The following is a 26,540-nucleotide window of genomic DNA, read 5'->3' as shown; positions in this document are numbered from 1 at the left end:
TGATAAGAGTTGTGTCATTATCTATTTTTGCTTTAAACCATTTGTTTTGAGCGACAATGAAGCCAGCGTTGGGATTACAACAGAAGTGTTGGGTGACGTCAAGCATAGTTTTATACAAAGAGATTTCTCTTTGGTTTTATTTGAGCTATTTGGTCTAATCAAAAAAGTACATAGATGCGTTCTGGGTAAACAAAACAACGTAGTTAAGTATTTCGGCACGCGTTTTTTAAGTAGGTGGCCATGTTTTGGCTATATATGATTACACTGCCCTTTTAAGTTACACATGCGTTATAATTTTTTTTGTGAATTCCAATAAAGTTTTGTTTATATTGATTTACACAAATTTACATAGTAACACTTCACGGTTTGTACTCTTTTTGTATTAAGTTTTAGAGCTAAAATTAAAAATGTCCTCCGTTGCTCTCAACGTTAACCATTGGTAGAACAGCTGTCCTTGCTTCACACTTCAGGTTTGCCGCTAATGGAAGGTTACTGCACAGCACACCGTCCAGTGCAGCCAAATTGATTGATTTTCGGAACTCAAGTACATTTCTTTGTAGTTTCGAATATTCAATAATCCTAAAGAAAAATCGGCGCTGGTCTAGAATCCTACCACAGTTATGAAATCAACGCACAAAATTGAGTTAGGTAGCGGGTTAGCGTTTGGGTGTGGGTGGGTCAAGTATTATTATATTCTTTATTTAATAATAAGGCGCTGGTCTAGAATCCTACCACAGTTCTAAAATCAACGCACAAAATTTGAGTTAGGGTGCGGGTTAGCGTTTGGGTGTGGGTGGGTCAAGTAATATTATATTCTTTGTTTAATAATAATACTTGACCCACCTTAACCCAAACGCTAACCCGCACCCTAACCCAAATGGTGTTTCGTAGTGGTAGGATTCTAGACCAGCGCCAATAATAATACTTGACCCACCTTAACCCAAACGCTAACCCGCAACCTAACCCAAATAATGCGCGTTGTGGTAGGATTCTAGACCAGCGCCGAAAAGGCGCTGGTGTAGAATCCTACCACATTTTCGTCGGGGGATTTATATTGGTAACATCATTTGGGTTTGGGTGCAAGACCACCCACACCCAAATACTGTGCATTAATTTAAAATAAAAGTTTTTGTAGACTAAAATTGTTCGGCTGTATCAGAGTGAAAGATTAACATTTTCCCTGCTGTATTGCATTTTATTAGATAAACTTGCACGATAGTAAAGGAATTATTATCGAAAACTGTAGCCTGACTATAGTTTTGCTCTCTTGGTTTAACATTTGGTTAAAAATGGGTTGTGTTGAAAAACACTTGTGATGTACTATTTTTCACAGTAGTAAATAGCTGCTGATTTTGTCAAGTGATTTCGTGGCAGTTAGTACAAACCATTAATTTTACTCTATTGGGTTTGAAAAAGTGTGCACGTTCTAAAAAAAAGTATGCACACTTTATAGGCATTTTAAAATGTGCCCATATTTCACACCTTATGGTTGCAAGTTTCTTTTTGTTCATTTAATTGAATAATTGTATTAATTAATCTAGAGTGACTGCAGGAATAAAGGGTTTTGCTATGTTTGGCATGAAACATACCCGACCCGGTTAATGCAGTGACTGACAACAACAACATTGACAAAATGCTTCCTGGCTGGAATCAAATCCGCCAGCAAAGAATGCCACATTTGTCCCAAAACCAGGGGGGGCAAACTCAAGGCACTGAAGATTGGATGCAAGGAAACTACCAACAACATGCTGGGTACAACATGTCAGAAATGAGCCAGCAGCAGAACATGGCGGGTGCTGGTGGCAGTGATTATAGCAACATGGGTGTCGGCCAGCAGAAACAACACAGCAGACATCCAGCAATCAGTGGCGGCATGATGAACCAGCAGCAACATATATACGGACAGTCGCAGCAATATATGCCCCATCAACAGCAACATGCAATGTACCAGCAGCATATGATGGGTGCTTATCAACAGCAGGTGAATAACTTTTGTGTTCATATAGCATGTTTCTCGTCTGCATTTTTGATAAATGTATTGGTAAAACAAATAAGACATTTACTGAGTTTGCTTGTGTATTAACCATTCATATCCCACAGTTCTGCCCTCGGCCAAAATCATCGTAAAATGCGATCAGCCGCAAAAAAAAAACGCTCAAACGTGCAAAACTTACGTTGTGGTAATGATTTTCAGTATAGTACTCCATTTTCAGCCTGACAAATTTTACAAATAACGTTATTACAGCCGCACAAATTTGGGCCAAATTGTTATTACAGCCGCGCAATTTCACGCTGCAAAATTAGCTATCCCGCGCAAATTCTATAGTTCCAATCTAATCCTTACCCACAGATATCAGTTTGTGTTGGCTAAAATCTTCACTTCAAAAAGATATTTTTCTAGATTCTACTTTATTTTTATTTTAACTCTTCTTCCACAATGCAAACCTGTTTCAGAACTGTATAGCAATAAGACTAGCAGCAGAAATGAGCCTTACCACATTTTTAATGGACATATTTGAATTTCAGGGCATGGTGCCTCCACCACCGGATACTGCCCCACCCAAGCAGCCGCCTCCACCAGCCCCTGTCCCCCCTCCGCCTCCCCCAAGTGATGACAACCCCACTCCCCCAGCACCACCGCTTCCCGAAGAAGAAAAGGTAAAACATTATATGTATGAATACAATTAGTCTTAAGACTCTTAACATACACTTCTCAATCAGTTGTTTTCTGTAGTTTGTAATTAAAAAGGCTTTTATACTTCATATTATCATCACAATCATTTTGACACAATGCTGGCAACTTGGCGGCCATATTGGATGAGAAATCAGCCAGAAAGCCAAAGAAATTTGTGCAAAACAAACTTCAAATATATATTTTATTTGAAAAGCAATTTTTTTAGATTTTTGTGAGATTGATTTTACTCCTTACACAAAACAAGTTAAAAACGCCCAAGGTTGTTTTCATATAATATAATTCAATCTATGATTTTTTTCTAAGAAAGCAATTTCATGAAAAAAGTTCTAAACACTGTATCCAGGCTTTAAAGTATATGTATATTAAAAAAACGGCTTCGGGTAGGAAAGCTATCAGGTGTTTAAAATTATTTACTGGTCTGCTGAAAATGTAAAAGTGGTGCATCATTTATGATCAAAGGCACCATTCCTCCCAAATGTATTATCAGGTTTATGCCTTTGATTTCGGCGGCCAGAGTGCCCCCTAACCCCAAAACATTGTTTTATAAACTTTAAATGGATACTATCTATTAGTCTGTCTTATCTTTTTAGACATCCAACAGTGCTACTAAATATAACAGCAAGACATTACTTGCCAGTACCATGCCAAATGACATTTTAACTAAATATGAATTTTTATTATTGTCAATAGTGGTGGGTGGAAGCTCTGAGCAAACTCAATGCTCCCGACAAGGCCAAGCTAGAAAGACTGACCAAGGAAAAGTGGTTTGTTGCCCTAAAAAAAGAACAACAAATTGAATGCTGGCAACATAAGTTGCAATTGGTGTCAAAACAACATAAAACTGGTAAGAACATATGAAATGATGGTTGAAGTTAGACATCTAAGAGTAAACTTCGGTCTCATACAACATCAAAATTTGGTAATATATTTTTCCACGATTTAGCCACTTATTTTTTAAACAACACTAGGTTGTTATAATCGAAGGGGTTGTTATAATCAAAATTTAGGGTGATAAAATTTGATTGTTAACACCAGGTTGTATGATCCATTTGGTAGCCTAACTGAAGTTATCCACATCATGAAAGGATTCACATTTAGTTGCAATAAATTCAGTTTGTTTGTAAATTATCCATTTAAGTTGCTTCCTAGATGCAAGGTCCAAATATTTATTTTAAATTTAGCTATTGATGTTTTCGAGATATTCCGCTGTTACAATTGAAGGTTCATCGTTGCCATTAAACTTTAAAAATCAGTTAGCTACATTGTTTAGTTGTTAACAGTGGTTGAAAAAACAACTATCTTAAATTTTGCCGGTATCCTAACAATGTTTTATAAGGACTGCCACTAGTCGTTTTCTTTATCAAGGCAGTGTTTTTTCTTTTGTGCTGAAGCCTAGTGTATTCTGTTTAAAGAGACCACAACTACTATAAAAAAGGAGCCACAAGTGATTATAAAGGCCGAGCCTACATTTGGAAATATTAAAAAGGAGCCAGACTCTCAAGCGACATCAAGCAGTGCTGGAAATACAACTAACAGTCAAGTTACACCATCTGTACCAGGGATGTCTACTCCTGCACTTAACGTCCAAGAGGTAATTTTGTTTATAACAGATTGTGACAGAAACTTATTTTGGGGGGAAATGCTACCACAGAAATTAAAACATCAATATGATCACATTTTGAGTGGTAATTCACATGCATTGCATCAATTGACATGTACATTAACAAAGTAGTTGTTTTAACCTGACCTTCTACCAGTCTTAAATCATTGATCTGCTAAAACTATTGATTTTAATTATTGACAATTATTGGTTAGAACTCCAACCTTTAAAGTTGCTCAACAATAATCAAATGACCAAATTACTATAATAAATTACTATATTATGGCTGAAGCTATCACAGCTGAAATCAATATGTGCGTACATTACCAAGCATTTGTTATAACTATTTGGGTTATTTGATTTATTGTATGACAAGTCGTCAATGCATTAAATCTATAATTTATAATAATAATTGAAATTACTGCTAGTTTGTTCCTGCATTTGATTTTGTGGAAAATGATTTTTTTTTTAAATGTTAATTAGTTTGAAACATGCTCTTTGTGGGTGATTCCATCTGTCCAAGCTGTAAAATATAAATAAATGTATATTTCCATTTAATGTTTATCTAGGTGTGTGGTGATTGGGAATGCATTTCATATATATTTAATGAAATGCAACTGTTTTTTTTTTTTTTTTACATTCACTAATAATATTTTACTTAATTTTAGTGGAACCCCAATAGTAATGAAGATCCCGCTATAAACCTCGCTCAAAATCAACAGCAACTTCTCAAACTTACACAACAAGAGAAGGTAAAAATGGCAAACGGTTAACTTACAGTAGTTCATGTATACATAGTTTCTGTTAAAAAACACAACTCGAAGATATATCGTATTGTTCACTTTTAAAAAATTGATTGCCTTCTGGTAATTTTTTTAAGTTGCTTAATATTTTTGTTTCGTCCTAAATTTTAGAAATAAAGTTCTTGATAAATAGTTCCAAAGTTTAATGATGAAACTACACATTCTATAATGTCTTCGTTCTGCATAAATTCTGGCTGTGTTGTTTTTATTGAAAAGTTAGTCAAGTCATATACAAATTACACTAGAGTTAACAATTTAAACAGATAAGTCACAAATGACAGCCTTAATTATTTGTGCTTTCATATTTTTAAGTTATCAACTTTTTATTTTAGGTGTTTGAAAAGCAGTACAATGACTGGCACAAGCAGTTCGACGATTGGAAGAGAAAGCATCAAAACCATCCAAACAAGTCTCAGTTTTCACAATATGAAAAACAGGTATCCTTATCACATTGCTATTGTGTTCCCATGAAAACTTAGTTAAATTGCTACTGTTGGTCTGGTAGTTTTTGTGGGGGGATATAATTGTGTACAGGATACAATCTGGCTAAAAAACATTTAAATTTTGTTGCAAGGGCCAGTAATTGTTAATAAAAAAAAACATTTTGTTGTTTTTTCTTATTTAAACCAGAATATTATATTTAAGTTCTTACAAGTTTGGCTTATTTGCTTGTTTGGAGACAATGTTTTGTTTTAAAAAACAATTTCTCTCAAAGCACTGTAAAAATCTGATGTAAAACTAAGTTTTATAAAATTTATAACAAAATATAATAAATAAATATATATTTAATTGTTTTTGTCATCAGTGGGTAACATGGCAAGACCAGATGATGAACATGAAAACCCAAAACCGGACCAACGTTGAGCGTCTGCAAAACAACATCCGAAAGATCCAGCAGCATATTGCAAATGCAAAAGTCAGGCCACCAAACCCCCAGTTCCAGGGCCACATGCAAGCCCAAATGAGGCCCAACGTTTCTGAAAATTCATTTCAGCATCAAAGTAACCTACAAGCAAATATGCCTGGTGGCATGAGGATGGCTGGGCAGGTGAACCTTGGATCTGGACCACAGGATTTTCACAATAAAGGAAACTTCCAAGGCCAACAGACAGGCATGACAAATGATTTCGCCCAGAAAAATGCCAACAGTAATTACCAAGGACGTCCTAGGTTTCCTCATGAAATGCTGGCAGGTCAGCAACACGACTTTTCTGGCCAACAGCAACACCAAGGGCAGCATTCACTAGCCCAACAGGATCAACAGCCGGGACACAGATTCCCGGGCCACAACAACTCAGGACAAAGATTTTCAGGCGAAAACAACCCTAGACAACGATTTCCCAACCTAAACTCAGGACAAACATTTTCAGGTCAAAATGATCAGATAAAAAGCTTGGAAGGTCAAAATGATCAAGAAAACAGATTTACAGGTCGGGGTCAAAACAAAGATGGACATATGTTCCCAAGTCAAAATGAACAAGATCAAAGATTTCCAGGAGGCCAAAATGTCCAGGAGCAAAGATTTCCTGATCAAAATAATCAAAGGCAAAGATTCCCAGGCCAACACGACGAGGGACAAAGATTTACAGGCCATAATAATCACGGACAAAGATTTTCTGGTTCAAATAACGAAAGGCAGCGGTTCCCAGGTGCAAATGGCCAGCGTCAAAGGTTTCCAGGGCAAAATGGTCAACGGCAGAGATTTCCTGGACCACATCAAGGTCAGCGGTTTCAAGGTCAACATGAGCAGCCGTTCTCTAGTCAACACGGCATGCGGCAACGATTTCATGGGCAACAGGAGCAACATTCTGAATTGGATGGCGAAAATGTCAACCAAAATAAGTCAGGTTTTGGGCAAGATGAATCGGGCCAATTGCCAGGCAATCATGGACAACAGGAAATCAATCACAGATTTCGCAACCCCAATCAACCTTTTCCCAATCCAAGATTCCCGAGAATGCCTGTACAGCAGAGTCACCAAAGGCCACAGTTTCAAGCCCAACAGAGAGAGCCTAGCAACACTGACAACGATTTAAAAGTGAAGGAACAGGAAGGAGACGAAGATGTGGACTTTACAAAGGATGAGGAGGACTTTGGTGAAGCCGAATTTGAAGTTGAATCAAGGCCAAGACTGCCTGCCCCTAATGTTCGCCCACGATTTCCTGGTGCTGGGATGCAACATCGTGGCAGGATGCCTTTTAGGCCCAGAGGTCCCTATCCAAGATTTCGAGGACCTCGGCCTACAAATGAAGAACATTATGATGAGATGGATCAAGAAGGGGAAGAAGAGTATCCAAGTGTTCAGTCAGGTAACAGACCCCATCCAAGACACCCAGGGCCCTTTGGGCAACGATTAATCAGGGGTCACCATCCAAGAGGTGCACCACCCCGCTTTAGGGGGCAGCACCCACGCTTCAGAGCTCCAGTTCCCCATCATCAACATGACAACATGCCTGACAATATATGTGTTTATGACCCCGAAGATGCTCCGTCTGACAATTTTGACAATGAGATGTTAACCCAGGATTCCCAGCCGCATTTAGATGAACAGTCTAAAGCTCCAGAACAATTTCAGCGATCGAGGTTTTTACAGAGTAATCGGCATAGTCTGGATCGGAGCAGCTCCGTGTCTTCAGGAGACAGGGAAAGAAGTGCAGGCCCATCTGTGCCAGATCGTCCATCACTTGGAAGAGAACAAGGGATTGGGTTTGGCAAACCCAATTTGACTGAAGTTTTACAAAACAATCCACTCTTTAAGGGTGACAATTTAAAGAAGCTTCAGGAACACCTACAAGCTATCAAGCAACCAAAAGGTAGATTATTGTGATAAACGCATAAGTATATATATATATATATATATATGTATAGACTTACCAACAATAAAGATATATACTTGCATAACCTAAAGTACAAAGGCATAAATAGTTGTGAACAACCAGTAAGAGACCAAGAACCACATTTTTTAATTTGAACTCAAAAGAGCCACATTAATAATGTACATTGGCATAAATCAATAAAACCATGTTTCTTAGTCACTCACATACATACCAGTATTCTCAGTTAGATTTAAATGTTTCACCTTAACAATAACTAGGCTAGACACAAAGTATTAATCACAAAAAAGGATTAGTTATATAATTAAATACTATCACACTTTTGAAGCTTCTGAAATTGTTAAAAAGACTTTACACTGCAAAAATTGATGGGATCGATCTTGACCAAACAAATTCAACAGTGTACATTTAATATAAAACAAAAGTCAAAATCAACAGGAGCTTAATAGCGGCATAAAACTGGGTTAAAAGTATAAAGATAGGCTAATAAATATAGGTTTACCAATAATTTCTGTCAATATTCAGTTCCTGTCGCTGAATTTAAACTGGCCTGATAAAAAAATTGCCTCTGTTTCCACAATTTAACTGCAGGGGTCCTGAATTGTGTGAAAAACATGTCACAGGTTCTGCAATAAGAAACAAAGTCTAAAAATAGTCTTATATGTATTATTTTGTTTATTGTATTAAGCTCTTTATGGCCATAAAACAAACCACCGATTCACAACATTAAAGATGTACCATTGTGATAGCTAACTACATGATGTTTTTATAACAGTGAGCTTAATTTTCTGCAAAACGTTTATTTATTTATTTATCTTCACAATTTTTCTTTTGAAGTGAGTGATTCTTCGGCCAAGCCAATCACTTCTGCTGACAAGTCGCCTGCATCGGTTACCACAAGTGCTGTTTTGGAGAAGGCAAAATCGCTCAGTAGTCTCGATCTAAAGAACATACTGTCTGCTGTCAAAATAGTCAAACAAACTCGTGCCAGGTATTGCCAAATCAAAAAGCAATTGTATTTAATTTAAATCAAGTAACCTAAAGCAGTGCTTCCCAACCTTGTTCAGTTCGCGACCCACTTTTAATGCAAGTTTATTGTGTGACCCACAATGAGCTACCAGTATTGGACCAAACGAATAAAAAACAAATGAATGATAAAGCTCAAAAATATCCATTTTGTGACTATAAAAAGAATCCAACAAAATTAGAGAGTTCAAATAAATTACATTAACCCCTGTTTAGCAATAATTTAAAATGGAACTGATTGGAACTAAGATTAACAGTTACATAAAACCTGCATCTTTACTTCTGGCGTACAGACTGAAATAGTTATGCGACACACCACTTCTAATTGTACATATTTATTTTACGTAATGATAATGCAATAATTTCCTGATCAAATAGAAATCTGTAACATTTAGAAATGCCTTGCGACCCACCTGAAATAGCTTTACGACCCACCTGAAATAGATCGCGAGCCATCCGTTCGGAAGCACTGACCTAAAGTGATTGGATTTGTAGCGTTCAATTCTGTAGTATTTTTTTTAACAAAGTTTATTGATTGCATTGAAAATAACGTAATAACAAGTCAACCTTCACTTGTGATATTTAAATACAATTAAGAGAAGATTAGAAAAAAAGCTGAAATTTATTTTAAAGCGGTGAGCTGCCAGCTAACTTGCCAATAGCAGAGGGTGCTGATAAGAATCAACCGGACCAACAAGCTCCAGGTGGAAGTAAGGATCAGCCTCCAGCAAAGGACCAACAAACCCTGGACAAGGAAGCAATAGAAGCGGCGTTGTTGCAGCGCCTCGGACTGGACCCCGCCCTGGCAAATGCTACAAAGGCTCCTGGTGCTTTGGAAAAGCCCAAGGTTGGAACTGGCGACCCTCTCATGGATCTTCTTGGCCTTGACACTTTGCAGGATTACGCCGGGATAAAGGACGATATCTTGCTGCAGGAATATGTGAGTCGATAAGTTGTAATCGCAACAGCGCCAATGATAATAATGTTTATTGTTCTGAGAGCCGAAGTATTGAGTTTTCTAATTTATTGTTGTATGAAAAAATTCTTGTAGTATATTACCACACGCTGTTGAAAATATTAGGTTTTGTTAGATCTGGTAGGTTTTCATGTGTGCACCTTTTTTAAATGTTTTTTGGACCGCTACTGATGTTCGAATTTTATGTTTTTGTCAAGTGATACGGATACCTTTACCGATTTTTTATTTACCTGACATATGTTAATAATTTAAACTAACTGAAAATATTGCAGCTATTGTATTTTTTTTTTGTCAAAAAATCACATTTTCAACTGATTTTTTCGTGGACTAACAAACCTATTTTGTAACATAAGTGGTCCGTCATCAAAGATTTCGTTTAGCGCATTTTTAGAACTTTTTATTTCAAGTGTAATTGATAATTTCACTACACGTTTGGGTACACTATGCACGGATCTGTAATGTAGCTTAATAATAAATTTCAAAGCCAAAAAGCTCGAGTAGCTCGACAGCATCTTGATTAAGACGTTTCGATACGAACTTGTACGTCACACTAACTGAAGATGATACAAGTTCGTATCGAAACGTCTTAATCAAGATGCTGTCGATCTACTTCACTACACGTTGTAATGCAATTCTCAAAAATGTTCTAGCTCAAGCATGATCCTCAGTTGGAAAAAGAACTACTGCTTCGGGCTTTGCATGAACGAGAGCTACTTGAAGAAGCCCAGCGATTAGATCCACTTTATGTAAGTTAAAACACCTTTTAGTTTGGTTGAGCAAATATATATTATAACCAGGTTTTAGAGTTAGGAGCTATTGTGGTTGATTTAAAAATTGTTAACTTTTCTTGTTGTTTTAAACGTTTGAAACCTATATTACGTTGATGTCTGAAGTCATATGTACTTCCAGTCGATTTTTAACACGAAAGTCGATTAGCACGTTTATAAGACAACATTGTTTTTCCGTATTTATACTGCGTAAACGCGGAACGAGAACTACCCTTTATTGCAAAAAAATAAAATCTTTCGATATTGAGTGGCCTTTAATATTTTAGGAGCACCGTAATACACCAAAATTGAAAGATAAAGGAATGTTATTTGGTGCACTTTAGGCTGCCTTTGATGTTTTCTGTGTCTATTGTCGATTTACAGATATTTAGCGGGTGGGCCGTTGAAATTTTGTTCTCTTTTAAGTGTGCCTTAACTTAACTAAAAAAAAGGTTGCGGATCAAAATGATTTACTCAAGTATTTTCTGTATATTAGAATATTTTTTGTTTATAAAGCGAAATTAAAGCTGTGTGGCCCGCTTGGCTCTATTATACTACATACTACATGCAGTAGATTGGAGACAACAACTTTATTTCTTGCCATGTCAGGCCCAAACTTTGGAAATGCAGAAGATTGCTGAGGAAAGACGAGCCCTGGAGATGTCAGGATTAGGCATGGGACCGCCAGGTGACGGCATTTCATCAACTGAAGTTAACTAAACTAATACAAAAAATTCTTCCATTGATTTTGTAGTATTAATTACGAACATCACAAATTGCAGGTGGATTTTTCGGACGGCCCCCTTTTCCACCAAGGCCAATGGGGCCACCTGTAATGATGGGTCCCCGTGGGCCATTCAGTCCTCCTGGCATGCCGTTACGCGGCCCAATGGGCCCACGCGGTCCCCCAATGAGTCCGATGGGCCCGAGAGGGCCAATGGATCCAATGATGCCCCACGGTCTCATAGGACCTCCAGGTCCGATGGGTCTGCCGCGTATGTGGAGCCCACATGGCCCGAGGCCGCCGTTTTCGGGTCCACCACCACCACAAGAAAAAGAAAAACCCAAAATTCCCCCTGAGGAGGAAAAGATGTTTGACACCGAAGGGCGGGAATTGGGGAAAGGTGATTCGAAAGCGAGCTCGGCAGACGGGAGTCAGGATGACAAGTCGGAGCGACGCAACTCGCTCGGCGATCGGAGGTCTCGAGAACAATCGCCGCATCCGAGGGAAGAAATGCGTCGCGACTCGATTGAGAGGGGGCAGCAAGCCGTACATCATGATCTAGAAAAACTGAAATATAAACAGGTACACGTGTTTGAACTGGCTATTTGAAATTACACTTTAATTGGTCGACTGTTTTTAATTGCGAAGCGATTGGAACTTCTTGGCCGTGGATACTGTGATTTTATTAAACGTTTTAGGGCAACTTTAATACAGTTGTGTCCTAGTTCCGAACCAAAATTAGATTTTTGGTTATTTCGTGGATTTATCATTAAATGTTTAAAACGCCGGAAGACTAGTTGTGGACAGCGTTTCTAAAAAAGTTGAATGGTCATACGAAAAAATCCGCTGTGGTCGGATTAAAACCAGCCGGAATTTTAAATTATTTTTTATTTAAAGGGACACAGCTCGACTTTCATGCAGTTTGGCTCAAATGCCGCTTTTTTAAGATGCTAACACTTGTTGCGAAGCTTATATGTGATATTAGTTTTAAGGAACAATATGCCACTCGATGAAGAACGTTTAATTGAAATTCAGGAATACCAAATTTAGTATGTTTGTGGCAATTGGCTGAATAACACATTTAGTATTTTTGTGCCAATTGGCTGCATAACACATTTAGTATTATGTCGCGGTGCCGCATGTTGTACAGCCCTGCGGTTAGCTAAACTTCTCACTTTAATCCAGGAGATGCTGGGCCGCGAGCGCTTTGAGAAAGAGCACGAGGAGCGAAGCGAGCAGCGGGAGAGGAGCCTGGAGCGCCTGAGAGCAATAGAGGACGACCTCCGCAAACGGGAGCAGCTCCTCCTCCAGCGGGAGCGCGAGCTACAGATGGCTCGACGTCCCTACTCTCCGGATCGACCCAGGTTCCGCGAGAGGAGCGGAGACTTTCCTCCGCGGAAGAGGGAGGAGGATTACATGATGGGCAGGAGGAGGTGATCGACGGCTGTTTGAATTAGTTGGATTTTTTTTATTTGGCAGCTTTAAAAAATTTTGGGATTGTCAAGAAATATAACGAATATCCCTTATCACGCTTATTATCATCGTGACGTTCATTATTAAAAATTTAATTGCAAATATAGTGTTTTTATATCTAATGTTTTATGCATTTGGCATTGTCAAATTGCAAATATCAAGTTTAAAATCATAGCAAAACATAGTTCAGCATTTTGGAAAAATTTTCAATATGATTGACGTTTAAATAAACTATTTGGAGGTTTATACTCCAGTTCTACAGCAACTCTCACTGTTATTTTTTGCCACGACTGTTATAAACCTAATTGTTTTCTCCCTTTTGCCTAATAACGGAATAAACAATCTTACCCGCCTTCCAGATCCCGTTCTCCCGACCCACGTGATTTCCACCGCGGAGGCCCGCCGCCGCCCGACATGCGCCGGCACCCAGACTTCGACTATCACGAGCGACGTTCGCCGGGTCGCGGGCACGATTTTCCGGCAGAACGCATCCGCCGCTACTCGGACGAACGGCCGCACGACAATCGGCCGCCGCCAGGCTACCACCCCGACATGAGGCGACCGGACGGCGGCGGGTATGACGTTCGTGAGCGTGAACGTGAACACGATCACGAGCGCTATCGGCCGCGACCCATGGATGAGCGCGAAAGAGACCGCGAGCGCGATTTCATGCGAGTACGGCGCTCGGAATCACCGCCGATGGAGAAGTAAGACTTTATTTTAAACGAATCTTTGTATATGGCCTTATTTGTCTAATTCTAAATAGAGGAACTAGGTGGCTGATTTTCTCTTATCGCCTGTTACACGCGCTTTTGCTTTTATGTGCCCTTTAATTGTTTTCATTTATACTTTGACCTGATGAAGCACGGTTGACGGTTGTGCGAAAGCTTGTGGAGAATTCAACACAATTTGTCTTTATACAGTGCCACCTGATTCGAAGCGCTTTGTTCTTATTAGTTTTAAAATCTTTTTAAAAGGATATGTAGTTTGAAATGGCATTTGGAGATGTTTTCGGTTTTCCAGCTCGGGAAAAAGAAAGTTTAACCACATTTACAAATTGTTTCGTAATCGTTGTTTTCTTTTTTTGGAAGTATTTTTAACAAGTTTGACACGAATCTGTTCACCCAAATATCGTTTAGTGTGAAAAAGTCCTATTTTCATGATAAACAAAAAAAACGGATTTGCTATTGCTGTGTTCGCTTTAGTTGTAAGCATATTTCAATTTAACTTGAAAACGAAAAGGTACCGAATTTGAAAGCTCGTATAAAAAGATGATACTTTAAATCGCACTGGACCTAAGCTTCATAATTAATGAAAGATTAAAATGTCGGATTGATAAAATTTACCTAAATAGTTCTTCCTATAGTATTCTCACCTTAAAAATCTCTAATCTGTATCGCAGAATGCGGCCCTACGACCACCGTCGGCCGCCCGAGTCCGACCGGCGGGAAATGCGCCCCAGGGGCGACGAGGGCAGGCCCAGGGAGCGTTACTCGCCGCCCAGAGGGGGCAGCGTCTCTCCGCCGCGACGCATCGAGCGCCCCATGTCGCCTCCACGCCGAAACGAGCGACGCTCCCCGCCGCGCAAGTTACGCAGGAGCAGGTCGAGGTTGGTGGATTTGTTGCTTATCTTGTTAAAATCTGGGAAAATCTAAATTGGGAACACTAAGGGTGCTTTGTTGGATAGAGAATAAAGCTATAATATATCTTTAAGGCTATAGTAAGAACTGCAAAGTATTGATGTTGATTGAAGCATTAACTGAAACGTTATTATAATGCATTATATATATTCTACAATTTAACAGCCTAAATGTTCTTCTTAATATTAACTTATAACCATAAACGGTAATTAAGTAGCACCTCCAATTAATACCATCATACTCGGACAGTTTTCAAATTCAACCTACTGTATGTTTCCTATAATACCGCTGTGAAACACCAGAAGTTTTAATGTACTGTAACTTTAGTAAAGTACATATTCTGTTGCTGTTAAGTGCCTGGCGTCGCCGTTCCGTATTTTTTTTAGTACAGCAGTATTATGCTGTTAAAATCGTAACAAAATTTAGTTACACTTAACCGACACATAAAAAGTATAAAAACAATTTTAAAGCACTTTGATTCTACCGAAATCAGTATTCAAACGCAATTGGTATTTTAGATTAGTTTAACCAAAAAGTTTAGCCCAATCATAATACACCCGTAAATGACCAACAGGGCTGCGGGGTTAAAAAAAACCGTCGCCAAAAAAGGGACCCGAGTTCGTCTCCGGCCAAAACACAAAAAAAACGAGTCCGACTGGCCAAATGTGCTATTTTATTAAGTCCCGTGTCGGGCTCCGACTCTGCAGCCTGCAATTCACCCACTTAAGTAAGTAAAATTTTATGGATATTCCTAAATCCACTCATAAGGAGGGCTATCATATACTTCATCAATTCGCAATACATGGTTAGAAAAATTTCCAAATTAATCTATTTTGCCTTAACAGTTTCCAATTTTGGGCCTCATTAGATTCGTAATTTAATGCGCACGTCGGACTAAGAACTCGGGTTGTCTTACTCGAGACCGGAGTCCGACTCCAAGCAAAACAAACCGACTCCGTCGAGTCCCGAGTCCGACTCTGCAGCACTGCTGATTGATGATGTGAAATTTCTACTAATGAAATTTTACATTTGCCAGGTCGCCACAAAGAGGCGGTAGAGATCGCTTCGGCAGAGACTTGCCGTACACGAAAGGCGGAAAAGACCAGTTCGGCCGAGACCTCCGGCTCCAGGTTGAAGGGGGCGGCCCCACGCGGTCCCCGAGACCCGAGAGCGGGCCCCCGATGGGCCGGCCTAAAGAAGGGTTCGGCCCCCCACCCATCAAACGTAGTCCTACGCAGTAAGTTGTTAAAATATGCATAACGCATGTGGTGGAAGTGCGACTTGCCGCATGATTTTTGTCTCTTCTATAGCTTAACCCGTTAACCCCGTATTTGTTTTAACAATACTAATTTTGTGGCTTGATGGTTTTTGTGGGATTTTTGCAAGTGATTCTTTCATTGAACAAATTTGCTGACCCCTGAAATAAATAAACAGTCAGGGTTTTTTCCTTGAAATTAGTGAATAATCAGGTTTTAAGGAACTTTGTCATTTCGGAGATTAATTTCCAATTTTGTTACTTTTGGCCGTGGCTCTTTTACATTATTATTAGCATAATTTATAATTCCATAGTCATTAAAAAATATTGTGTTCATACGTTAAAAAGCTTGCTAAAATGTATCTTATAATGGTAATCACTAATCCGATTAAAAAAATTATTTTGTTGCTAACCCGTCGGATCCAAAATAAAACTAACACAATACGTTGTTTACTACATTATATTGCTAAAAAAACTAATGCAGGCGACTTGCCATTTACTTAATACAAATACTCTACCTTCCAAAAATACAAGAAGTTTCGCGGCACACTTGGCAATCTCTCGAGGAACACTAGTAGTGTGCTGCGGCACAAAGTTTGGGAATCACTGCCCTAAATCCTTCGCTTCCACCTTTCCAGTTCGTCGAGCGGAAGCGGCCGTGGCACGCCGACCAAGATGGAGAGCATTCTGACGCGCGTAAGCAGCAAGACCCTAGCGGCGAGCATGCGCAAAGCCCTGCTGGCCCCAGCTTTCGTCAACGTGGCCGACCTGATCGACATGCCGGGCCGAATGAGGAGACCCACGAAGGTGATGCTTAGCCAATCAAAAGAGTGATTCGAAATCGCTTTTTGTAACTCTCGTGATTGTGCTTTTTAAAGTATAATGTTCGTAAAATGACCGAAAGTGCGGACGATTTTCTTAAATAAGTCCTGCAAGACAACTTCCACCATTTGAACTTTTAATAAACAAAACCATTGTGGCGTTTGAGTTTATTTAATAATAAAAAATATATATATATATTTTATATAATAGTTACAAAAATTAAAGTTACTTTTATAAGTTCTTAAAAATCACAACACCTGTAAATGTATATATATGTTTTTTGTTTTTGTTTTAGTACGTGATTATTAACGCACAAAATCTGGTGCTTTTAGATTGCGGTGATTCTTCGTGGTTTGCCTGGAAGCGGGAAAACACACATCGCAAAACTGATCAGGGTAAGAACTGTGTTGATAAAAATGTATAGTGTGCAATAATTCCTTTTTTTAATGTTACACGTTCGTCATTTTGCTAATTACTTCTGCAAAGATATCTTGTCTCTAGTTATTTAATAACTTGTAGTAATAAAAATCTGCTTATTTTAATGGACTTCTTAAACTTTTTAAGTTTTGTTCACCCCTAGCATCTTTCTCCAGATTTCATTCACCCTTGTTTTATGATATTATAAAACTATTTTGTCTATATATAACAGAAGAAAATTACTTCCGTTGTTCGATTTTTGTTAAGAACAACTCAAGCTAAGTTATACCATCGCAAATCTACAATTTCTCGAGTCCAGAGATATAAGCTACAAAAGCACAAAAAAACACAGAACATCCGCCCTGCTCGCAAGCTATCATCCATTTCTGACGGTTTACCCTTATTCACCCCCTTTTGGTTGGTTCACCCCTGCAAAAATTTCGTTCACTCTGAGGTGAACTATTCACCTGATTAAGAAACACTTGAATAGACTATAAGGATTCCTTTTGGAAACTTGTCTTACTGGTTTTACGATTTTGTGAACGCCTTTATTTCCACAAAGGATAAAGAAGCTAGCTTCGGAGTGAAACCACGCGTTCTGAGCATGGATAACTACTTCATGGCCGAGGTGGAGAAAATCGAAAAAGACCCGGACACCGGCAAAAAGGTTTCGAAAAAGGTGAGTTTTGTTTTTCTTGGCGTTTACAGCAATAGACTTCCTTTATTATTGATTTTTCGGATTTTTTCTTTCTTTTTTTTATTCTGATGTCTACAAAAATTGAGGAAATAGCAAATTTCCCTATGTCGTTTTTTAGATTTCGTACTATTCATATGCTGTTTTATTTTAACATCAGATTTCCCCAAAGGGAGTTCGTAAGAAGCCAAAAGATTTTTAGGACTTATATTCAGATAGCGATTCCAACTTAGCAAACTGTGGCAGTTTAAATAGTTAAAAACACCATTGTTTTGTTTTTTACGCTTCGCTGTTTTCCGGTTAATATTTCTCTAATTTTTTACATTTTTATGCTAAAAAAGTGTCATGTTCGGAATTAAAAATTACATATATACTATTTGCTTTGTGTTATTAAACCCTTCTGAAGTGGTACTGGCCAACAACAACGGCAGCTAATATATAGTGTACTGTACACGATGCCTTCAGAACTTCAGGAGTAATTACCTTGCACGTCGTTATTGGAAAATGAACCTTCAGCTGATCTCTCCCAGGTGCTAGAATACGAATACGAGCCGGAGATGGAGGAATCGTACCTTTCCAACCTCTTGCGCTCCTTCCGTAAGACGTGCGAGGACGGATACTTCTCCTTCGTCATCGTCGACGCCGTCAACCAGAAGGTGGCTCACTTCGCCGAGTTCTACGACAGCGCAAAGAGCTCTGGATTCGAGGTGCCGCCCTCCCTGAGGCTTCTTTGTGTGCCTGTGCTTTTAAAGAGTATATAGTGTGGTGCAATCTAAAAAAGGATTTTTTTTTTTCGATATTTTTTACCGCCCCACCGGGGCTTCTATTATACTCTCGGTTTCTGTTTGTGTTCCTGTGCTTTTAAAAAGTGTAGTCTAGTGTAGTGGTCGTTAAACTTTTTTTTGTCGCGGCCCAAAAGTATTACTATGTTTTACATTGGCAAAACGGCCCTGTGATGAACTAATGAGCCAAGATAACAACTTTTATCCATACCAACTTACTTTTATCCTTAGCAATAAATACAGTGCAATGAATGTACGACCATCACGCGGCACACAATTACATAATAAAACTAATCTATTTAAAATTCGCTTTCGGCCCACTAAAAAATGGCTAAATTGTCCACCTTTTTTCTAGCATTAAACTTCTCTATGATATCAAAAGGTGTAATCTTCCTTAACCGCCCAGCTGTTTTTAGGTAAAACCTAATCATCGACACCGCGTAGTTTCGTCGTTTGCGAAATTTCACCAAATAGACGCAATCAAAATAAAATAAAGGAAGAATCAAATTACCCAACGTTCTTGCTGCAGGTTTACGTGGCCGAGATCAGGTGCGACCCGCACACGTGCGCCAGACGTAACGTTCACAACCGCACGCTGGAGGAGATCCAGCAACTGGCTGCCGACTGGGAGGACACGGCAATGCACATGAACAAACTCGACCTCCGACTTATGGTGCAAGACTCTGAGATTCAGGAGGTGAGATAAAAGTATTTTTCATATGATGTTCCGTTATTTAGGTTGACATGACTGAAATGCAACTTGTATATATTGGTTAAATCAAACATTCATAAAAATTTTGCTACTGCAGGTCAAATTAAATAAAAGCACAATTTCCTAAAATTTTACCAGAGGTTTTATTTCCATTTTGACATACTTTTTATCTTTGCTATCTTTCTTACAGTTTTGAAAGCCAGTGTGATTTGAATACGAGTTTTATCGCATTTTAATAGGATTGTATTGCGCATTATCCGGTGAGATATGAAAAATATAACATTATTTCCAAGTTGAATTTTAAACCTTTGTATATAGCTGCTGTCAAACCTTTTTTTTTTTTAAAAGGTACAACTGTTGGTTGGTATTAAAGAAAGGTGTTATTTTGACTGTTTCACTTAAGCTAGTAAATAATCCGTTTATAGCAATTTCCTTGCTTAGTCGGCAATAATAACGATGTTGATTCTAAACACAACGCCTTCAATTTAATAATCGCAACGTTTTAAGCAAACGTTGAACTTGGTTTCCTGAACGTTTTCAGGTAGAGATGGACGACGTTATGGAGGACGAGAGTAAGGAAAAGGAAAGCGTGGGCGAAGGAGGCGGTGAAGATAAAGTCGTGAACAAGGAAGAGTCCAGTTCGAAAGACGCCGAAAAGGGAAAGACAGTAAGTGGTTGGACGAGAGAGGACATGGAGGTAGACCAGTGTGTCGTACTGCCACGCTTGTTTACTGAGTCTGGTAAAAGGACGAATTTGTCTATTTTTGTTACTAATAATATCAAGGAAAAATGTTGTTTATTAGAAAAAAAGCATTTACGATGCTTAAGTGTTGGTAAAATGCTGACGAAATTCAGATGTCTTTATCTTTATGTTGGATAAACATACTTTTTTATGTTTGTTGTGGGATAAACATAAAAAAAACTTCATCCATTGTATTAGGGTGTATTGGAATATATTTGAATGGTTAATTTCTAAATATACAGAATTGTTCTATTGATTTCAACCGCAAAGATTTCCTAAAATTATAATTGGTAATCCCTTCGTTGGATGCAATTAAGATAAAACCAAACAGGTTTATTGCAACTGGAATGTGCATAAATTGTTGTTGGTCATACCATTCCTTTTAAAAAACAATTAAACAAAACATACCCAACTGGTTAATGTAAATAAGTTAAGTTTGAATTCTCATTTAAATAAAATTTGTTGGAATTGATGAACCAATGGAGTCTTCCAACGTTTGTTGTATTTAGAGTTTTTCAAGGCAACTTGACTAAACCTTGAATAACGTTTAACGGAAAACAATGAATATGTTTTGTTTTAAGGCCTGCCAGGAAATCGCAATCGTACCCGTAAAACTTGTTTTTATTTTTATTCGAGATAAAAACTCTAAATAGGCAGAATAATAGGTAGTTCATTTTTTTGAAATGGAACTAGTGTTAGGTAGCTTGTTTTGCCTATCTTGGAGTTTTTATTGTAAGTAATGAGCAAGTGATATAAAATGAAGTTTAAACCAAGGGAAAAATGTGATTGTTAAATGAGGAAATCGCATTTGCAATCATGATATGTTATTAAACAAATGAAATAAAACATTTAAGCAAATCTGAGTTGACCGATATTTATAGCTTTAGGTTTAAATCAGCATTAATTATTTCATCATTGGTGCATTAAAAATTGTTATGCTATTTTAAAATCTTTTTGTTTAAAGGTTTTGATTCTCTTGAAAAAGTATTGCTAATATAAAACGCAATTCGCGTTTTAAAAAAGTGTGAGAAATCGATGACGATTGCGGATATGCTATTTTCATCCAATTAAATCGTTTGTACTTCGTGCTCACTTCGAATAGCTAAAACTACTAACGATTAAAAAGATTGTCAGTTGCCTTAGGCGAAGTGATACTAAAAATGTGTTTTGAAAAAAAATCTATTATCACATATGTTATTTACAATTGATTAAAAAGGTTTGTTTTACTGTTCGTGCAGCTTTGTCAAAAAGTTTCTAGCTAAACAATTTATTTGAACTTCATGAACCACAAATCCACCTTTATGCTGTAAATGTGGACTTCTTGGACATAAAACATGCTGCAGCAAATTTCACTTTGTATATCCTATTTACGTCGGATACTGCGAGAAATTTACGTCGAACAGGTTTTCAAAGGGCTTTGGAGAGTTAACTTTCCCGTTGAGTTTTTCAGGTTGTCGTTTAAAAGTCACCGGCAACCCTTTTGTTCTTGTTCCTGTTACCAGGACCTGCAGAAAAGCAAGTGGGAGAGTGAATCGGCAGCGGCGAGACTCGGTAAGTGTTACTTGCCCAATGCATTCGATCGCTTCATATTGCTTTGCGGCACCAAACAGCCCAAACTATTCGTCCTTTTCTTGCAGTTTTATGCGATAAAGCATTAGGGTTGTACTATAGGCACGCGCGGTTCGACTAACGCGGTTTTGTGCGGATAGATAACGGTTAACTATTTTTTGCCTCGTTTGAATCATGGTATTGTTTGGCGAAAGTAAATTGGTTAACTCAATAATTGCAGTTTTAACGATATATTATATAAAACTGCAACATTTGAAACCATTGTGGTGTTCGCACACCACTAAATTATAAATTTTCTCTTCTGAAAGAATTTAGATAGAATATGATTGCAGTTTTAGTCATTCAATATAAAACACTCTTCACGATGACATGTCCGTAAAGGTAGCGGCTCGTTTGTATCGTAACCTTTCTAACTCTGTGACGTCATGTTTTCGTTGTGACGCAACAGACAAGCTCGACGGCATCACGAAGAAGTCGGTCAAGCGTAGCATGGAGGACTTTCTCAGTTTGCCGGACGACTACGACAGCAGAAAGTCGGCGCCAGGCAAAAAGAGGGTGAGTAATAGCAATCAGCCATTTAGTATTATATTAGGATTCAGACAGCCTGAGATATGACTTTCGTTTTTAAGAACGTTTATCGATAGCTTGGCCGAGTAAAAGACATTGGTCTTGTTAGCCCACGGCTGTGAGTTCAATTTCTATTGGAACAATTATTTTGCTGCATTGTTTGGCGTAATCTAGTGATAACGTAAAGCAGGCGACGTGTTAGCTTGTTTGCGTTTTTGCGCGCGCAGCATGGAAGCAATACCACCATCGGAAATCACCAACGTTCGGCAAGTACACTACTCAAATTACCGTACGTATGATTAGTTGAGTAAAAAAAAATACCAAGTAAAAGTCTAATTGCCTGCAGAACATGTAAGCTCTTTCTGCCAAGGTTGGAAGCTAATTCGCCTCCTTGATTTTCCTTAGGTTCGTTGGGCCGACATCCACGAGCGAAAAACCCAGCAGCGCATGCGGGACGTTGGCTTTGTTGTGGGTCAGACTGACTGGTCGCGAATGATGGATGACACGCACGCCACCAGGGCACTCAACAGGACCAAGTTTATTTGAAATCGGCAAAGATAGACTTGGAGTTATAAGCCCTATTCTTGTATGTGCCATTATTGTACATTCACTACTGGTTTATTTAACGTCATTAACGTGTCGTGGTGCGTGCCCGTCCGCTGTATTTGAACACTGCCGCTTCTGCTGCTGCTGAGTAAAAAGAATGTCAACGTGTGGTGGTGAAAGATCAGCTCGTGTTTTGTCCTCGCCATGTTTTGTCTTCTAACACAAAGGAGAACTATTTTTTGAAATTGCAAGCTCGTCAGCCGAACGGTGTGATCAGTTATCGTACACCCCCAAAAGCTGTGTAGATTTCAGCCAGTGCTGGGAAAAGCGTCGCGGTTTTAATTTTATAATATGTAACGGTTTTCTAGCGCTGAATTGAATTGTAGGGACGCATCGGGCAAGATTCAGTATCGAAATATGTTTTGGTAATTAGTGCCCGAACGCTACGTCAACAAGTTCTTAAACTGCCAATGATGCTCCGGCAAGTTGCAAGGACAACATGAAAAACGTCTAAAGATTGTCTTCACTTTTACTGTTAAATAAGAGTAAAAAGGTCCGCCTAATTAATTATTATTAGTAGATATAACTTGTTGCTTTCAAACGCGTAAGGTGAAGTAAAAATATTGATTCGAACCGCGGTAACGGCCTGTGCTACTTAAACTCGCGTTAAAATTTTTCGCAACTGACGCGTATAGTGAATTTGTTGTCTGAACATGATTCTGGAAAGTCTTAAAACAAGACTATACTGTGTCACATCGACTTACAAAACTAAGACTAGATATAAGACGAAAAAATAACTTTTTAGTATTTGGGAGTACAGTTTTCATGGAAGGATATTGCCTAAGTTTCCGCTAGTCCTGCGGGAAATAAGGTAGCATTCAAGCCTAAAAAACATTTTTTTAGAAAATTGTAAGCTGCTTCCAAGTTTGTGCTGCTTTTACAACCAATTAGCTTATGTTTTATCCCGGAACGGAATTCCACATAATTGGAGCTTAAAGATGAAATAAACGTGGAGTCCTGTTATAGTCCGGAATATCGTGTATTGATTTCGACCCCGGGATACGATGCATTTGTTTGGGATGCGTAATTCAATTCTATTACCGGTAAATTTTTGCAACCACGTCTGTGAAAACTTTGTGGCGTTTCGAATGAGGCTGAGTGTTGCCAATGTTTGTAAAATGTGTTCCAACTGACTGACATAACGGAGTTAGTTTTAAACACTGGACAAGTTTCAAGCCGTTCCTATCTTTACGCCCGCTGTGGCTGTGATCGCCGTGTGTAACCACTTTACTATTCGTCGCAATGTTCTTTAAATATACACGTCATTTTCTGTTTCATTCTGATTTTTTTATTTTTACGGATTTAGGTTGCAAACAACAACAATAAAAAATAGTTTGTTTGTCTAGCTTTACGCGAATCGTCTGCCCATCAGTTTAATAGCCTAAGTATTTTATCCGATACTACAACGAAATCATGTCTAGTGTTATTGTAATACAGTTTAAACCGATTTTGAATCTAGTGATATTACTTCTTCCACACGAGAATGCGGCATAAATTTCGTAGTAGAACCGTGCGTGTTTCCAATGTAGTAGATTTTGGTTTATTTTTAACATTGTAACGTTATTGCCAAATTGAAGATCTTATTCGACCAACTTTGTCTTGGCCATAGTCAAAAAAGTTAGTTTATAATTTCTACAGGTAATACCGGATAAAGTGCCAAGCAGAAAAAAGCTATTTTTCCAAAATGAAACGCTCTGCTTGCCTATATAGTACACTATTCAGGCATAACTGTTGGTTTATAATTTCTACAATTAATATGTGATAAAGTGCAACGCAAAAACAAATGAAACTTGAAAACACCGTGCTTGCCTGTAGATATACTCTGTTTCCTATATAGAGTACCTTTTTACTTTTATCCACGTCAAGCAGATTTTAAGGACAGAGCGTTATGCGTGAAGATATTTTTGTGAAAAAGGAATTCTCGCCACAAGAGAACTCCCACAGAATTGTCAACGATAGAATTTCTGGGTTTCACAATATCAACTTCTGAACGACGACAGTACTTGTGTTATGCTTCAAAACACTTTTGTTTGTTTTTGCGTCTCCTTTTGTCGTAATACAAAACTGTGCTATGATACAAAACGATACGATTACTCTCGCTAGTCGCGACGTGAAGTTTATAGCCTATATTTATTTCAGGATTTCTTGATTTAAAATTTTTCTAGAATCCTTGATTTTAATAAGTGAACCACTATTATATTATACCACTTGGTTTGAAGACATTAAACCGAATATTTTCTGGTAACCTCGACCGAACCCGTCAAATGAGCGTGCCGTCACAATTTATGAGTGAAAGCCACGTCGTTCCAATGGTGTGTTTGGAAACATAAACTGTATGGCGAATAACTGTTATTCGTTAACCTAATTTTGTCATCCTAGTTGATAATGGAATAAACAAAAAACAATATTGAAGTCTGCCTACTAATAAATATTGTGCTCAAATAGTTATTGGAGAGATACCTTGAAATGTAAGCCTTGCTCTTTGTTTTTTTGTCTATTTGAATTAAAATGCATGCGATCTTAATTGATTTTGTAGTAAGGGAAGGCGGGGCAAAACGGACCCCTTAAGGGATAATTGCTATATTTCGAATTTCACAAAATATTTTTTAATGAGTTGGGTAGCAACTGAAAGTTATTCTTATGCTAAAAAACAACAACAGAAAGAAGCATACCTTCTGAACAAATGAACATTGGTTGTCGCTTTTTTCACGGGGCAAAACGGACCACATTAATGAAATATAATTTAATTGCCTTTGTTGTTTAAAAATGGAGGATCAAGGATATTTGTTTAAGAGGCACAAAGTTTTTGAGAGATATTGTCGCAAGTTACGTCACAACGTGACGTCATAATTTAAGTTATGGTATACATGGCGTGTTATAGGTTGAAAATGTTTTACAATAGTAGGCTAAAACATACAAGAAAACCATTGCAACTATGTATAAGTTACATGGCTATAAATAGGCCGTACGTAAACTGCCTTATATTTCTCTTTATGTATACCAACTCCTAAGTATTAAAACAAATATCAATCGATCTTTTTTATAACAGATCTTGGTAAAATTTCCGGTTGTTTGGCCTTCCTGCAAAACTGATCTAAACTTACAAAATAGTGATATTTTATTCCAATTTCAAATGTCTTCATGAACTAACAGTGCAATTATAAATTCAGTCATACGCTAGTAATAACGGATTAACTTGGGAGGGAGGGCAGGAAAACCTGATTTCTTTAAATCTTTCAACGTATAAAGCAAACTGTTTCGGATTAATAAACAGACCCTTACTTACAAATGCATTAGCAAAAAAGCAATATCGCCTTTATCCGAACTTTAGTAACAAACGGCATCATTTTTCTGAGCTATCCTTATATCAATATCCCCCAAACACATTTTCTCCCCTCCCTGGTTGGTGCAAAATCGAATCTGCTTAATTTTTGGCCACACACGTGTTTTCGACGGTAGTCACTGTTATAACGAGAAAAGTGAGGGGTCCGTTTTGCCCCGCTTTCCCCTACGCTTTTAAAGAATCTTTTTAGCCGAACCCGTGCCACTCGTTTATAAACTATATATTTACTTTTGGCAAGAAAATTGTAGTATTTCATGCACGCAACTAAGAAAGTAACATGTAGTTACCATTGATATCTTTACAGGCTTTTTCGCCTAACCGATTTGTGTCTATTCTACTTTTTTATTTGCTGACAACATTTTAGAACGGATTTTTCGTCAGTGCTTTTATTAAAAAAAAAACTGTGATATTTTGACAGGGCTGCGAAGTTGGTTTAAAACAACTAGAGTTTGATTCCGGACAAGAAAATAAAGTCAAGTCGGACTCATTCGTG

At 38.1% G+C, this 26,540-nt stretch overlaps 1 protein-coding gene across 1 annotated transcript; it reads left to right on the top strand.

The window, feature by feature from the left end:
• The first annotated feature begins 1,547 nt into the window (after window positions 1–1,547).
• LOC146139911 (uncharacterized) lies at window positions 1,548–25,173 on the top strand. Its single transcript, XM_083391577.1, has 25 exons — window positions 1,548–1,981; window positions 2,527–2,658; window positions 3,386–3,539; window positions 4,108–4,286; window positions 4,964–5,047; window positions 5,431–5,535; window positions 5,904–7,911; window positions 8,770–8,923; window positions 9,592–9,898; window positions 10,585–10,680; window positions 11,311–11,389; window positions 11,484–12,007; window positions 12,611–12,858; window positions 13,258–13,605; window positions 14,301–14,507; window positions 15,575–15,775; window positions 16,432–16,600; window positions 16,948–17,010; window positions 17,595–17,711; window positions 18,257–18,433; window positions 19,038–19,205; window positions 19,762–19,887; window positions 21,465–21,513; window positions 21,980–22,086; window positions 22,504–25,173. Exons 1-25 carry the CDS (start codon window positions 1,634–1,636, stop codon window positions 22,642–22,644), a joined length of 6,291 nt encoding a protein of 2,096 aa, XP_083247703.1. The 5' UTR covers window positions 1,548–1,633; the 3' UTR covers window positions 22,645–25,173.
• The last annotated feature ends 1,367 nt before the right edge of the window (window positions 25,174–26,540 follow it).

Source organism: Ascidiella aspersa, chromosome 6 (assembly GCF_963924565.1).
Source record: "Ascidiella aspersa chromosome 6, kaAscAspe10.2, whole genome shotgun sequence".
Classification (NCBI taxonomy): Eukaryota; Metazoa; Chordata; class Ascidiacea; order Phlebobranchia; family Ascidiidae; genus Ascidiella; species Ascidiella aspersa.
This window is presented reverse-complemented; position numbering and strand designations above follow the sequence as displayed.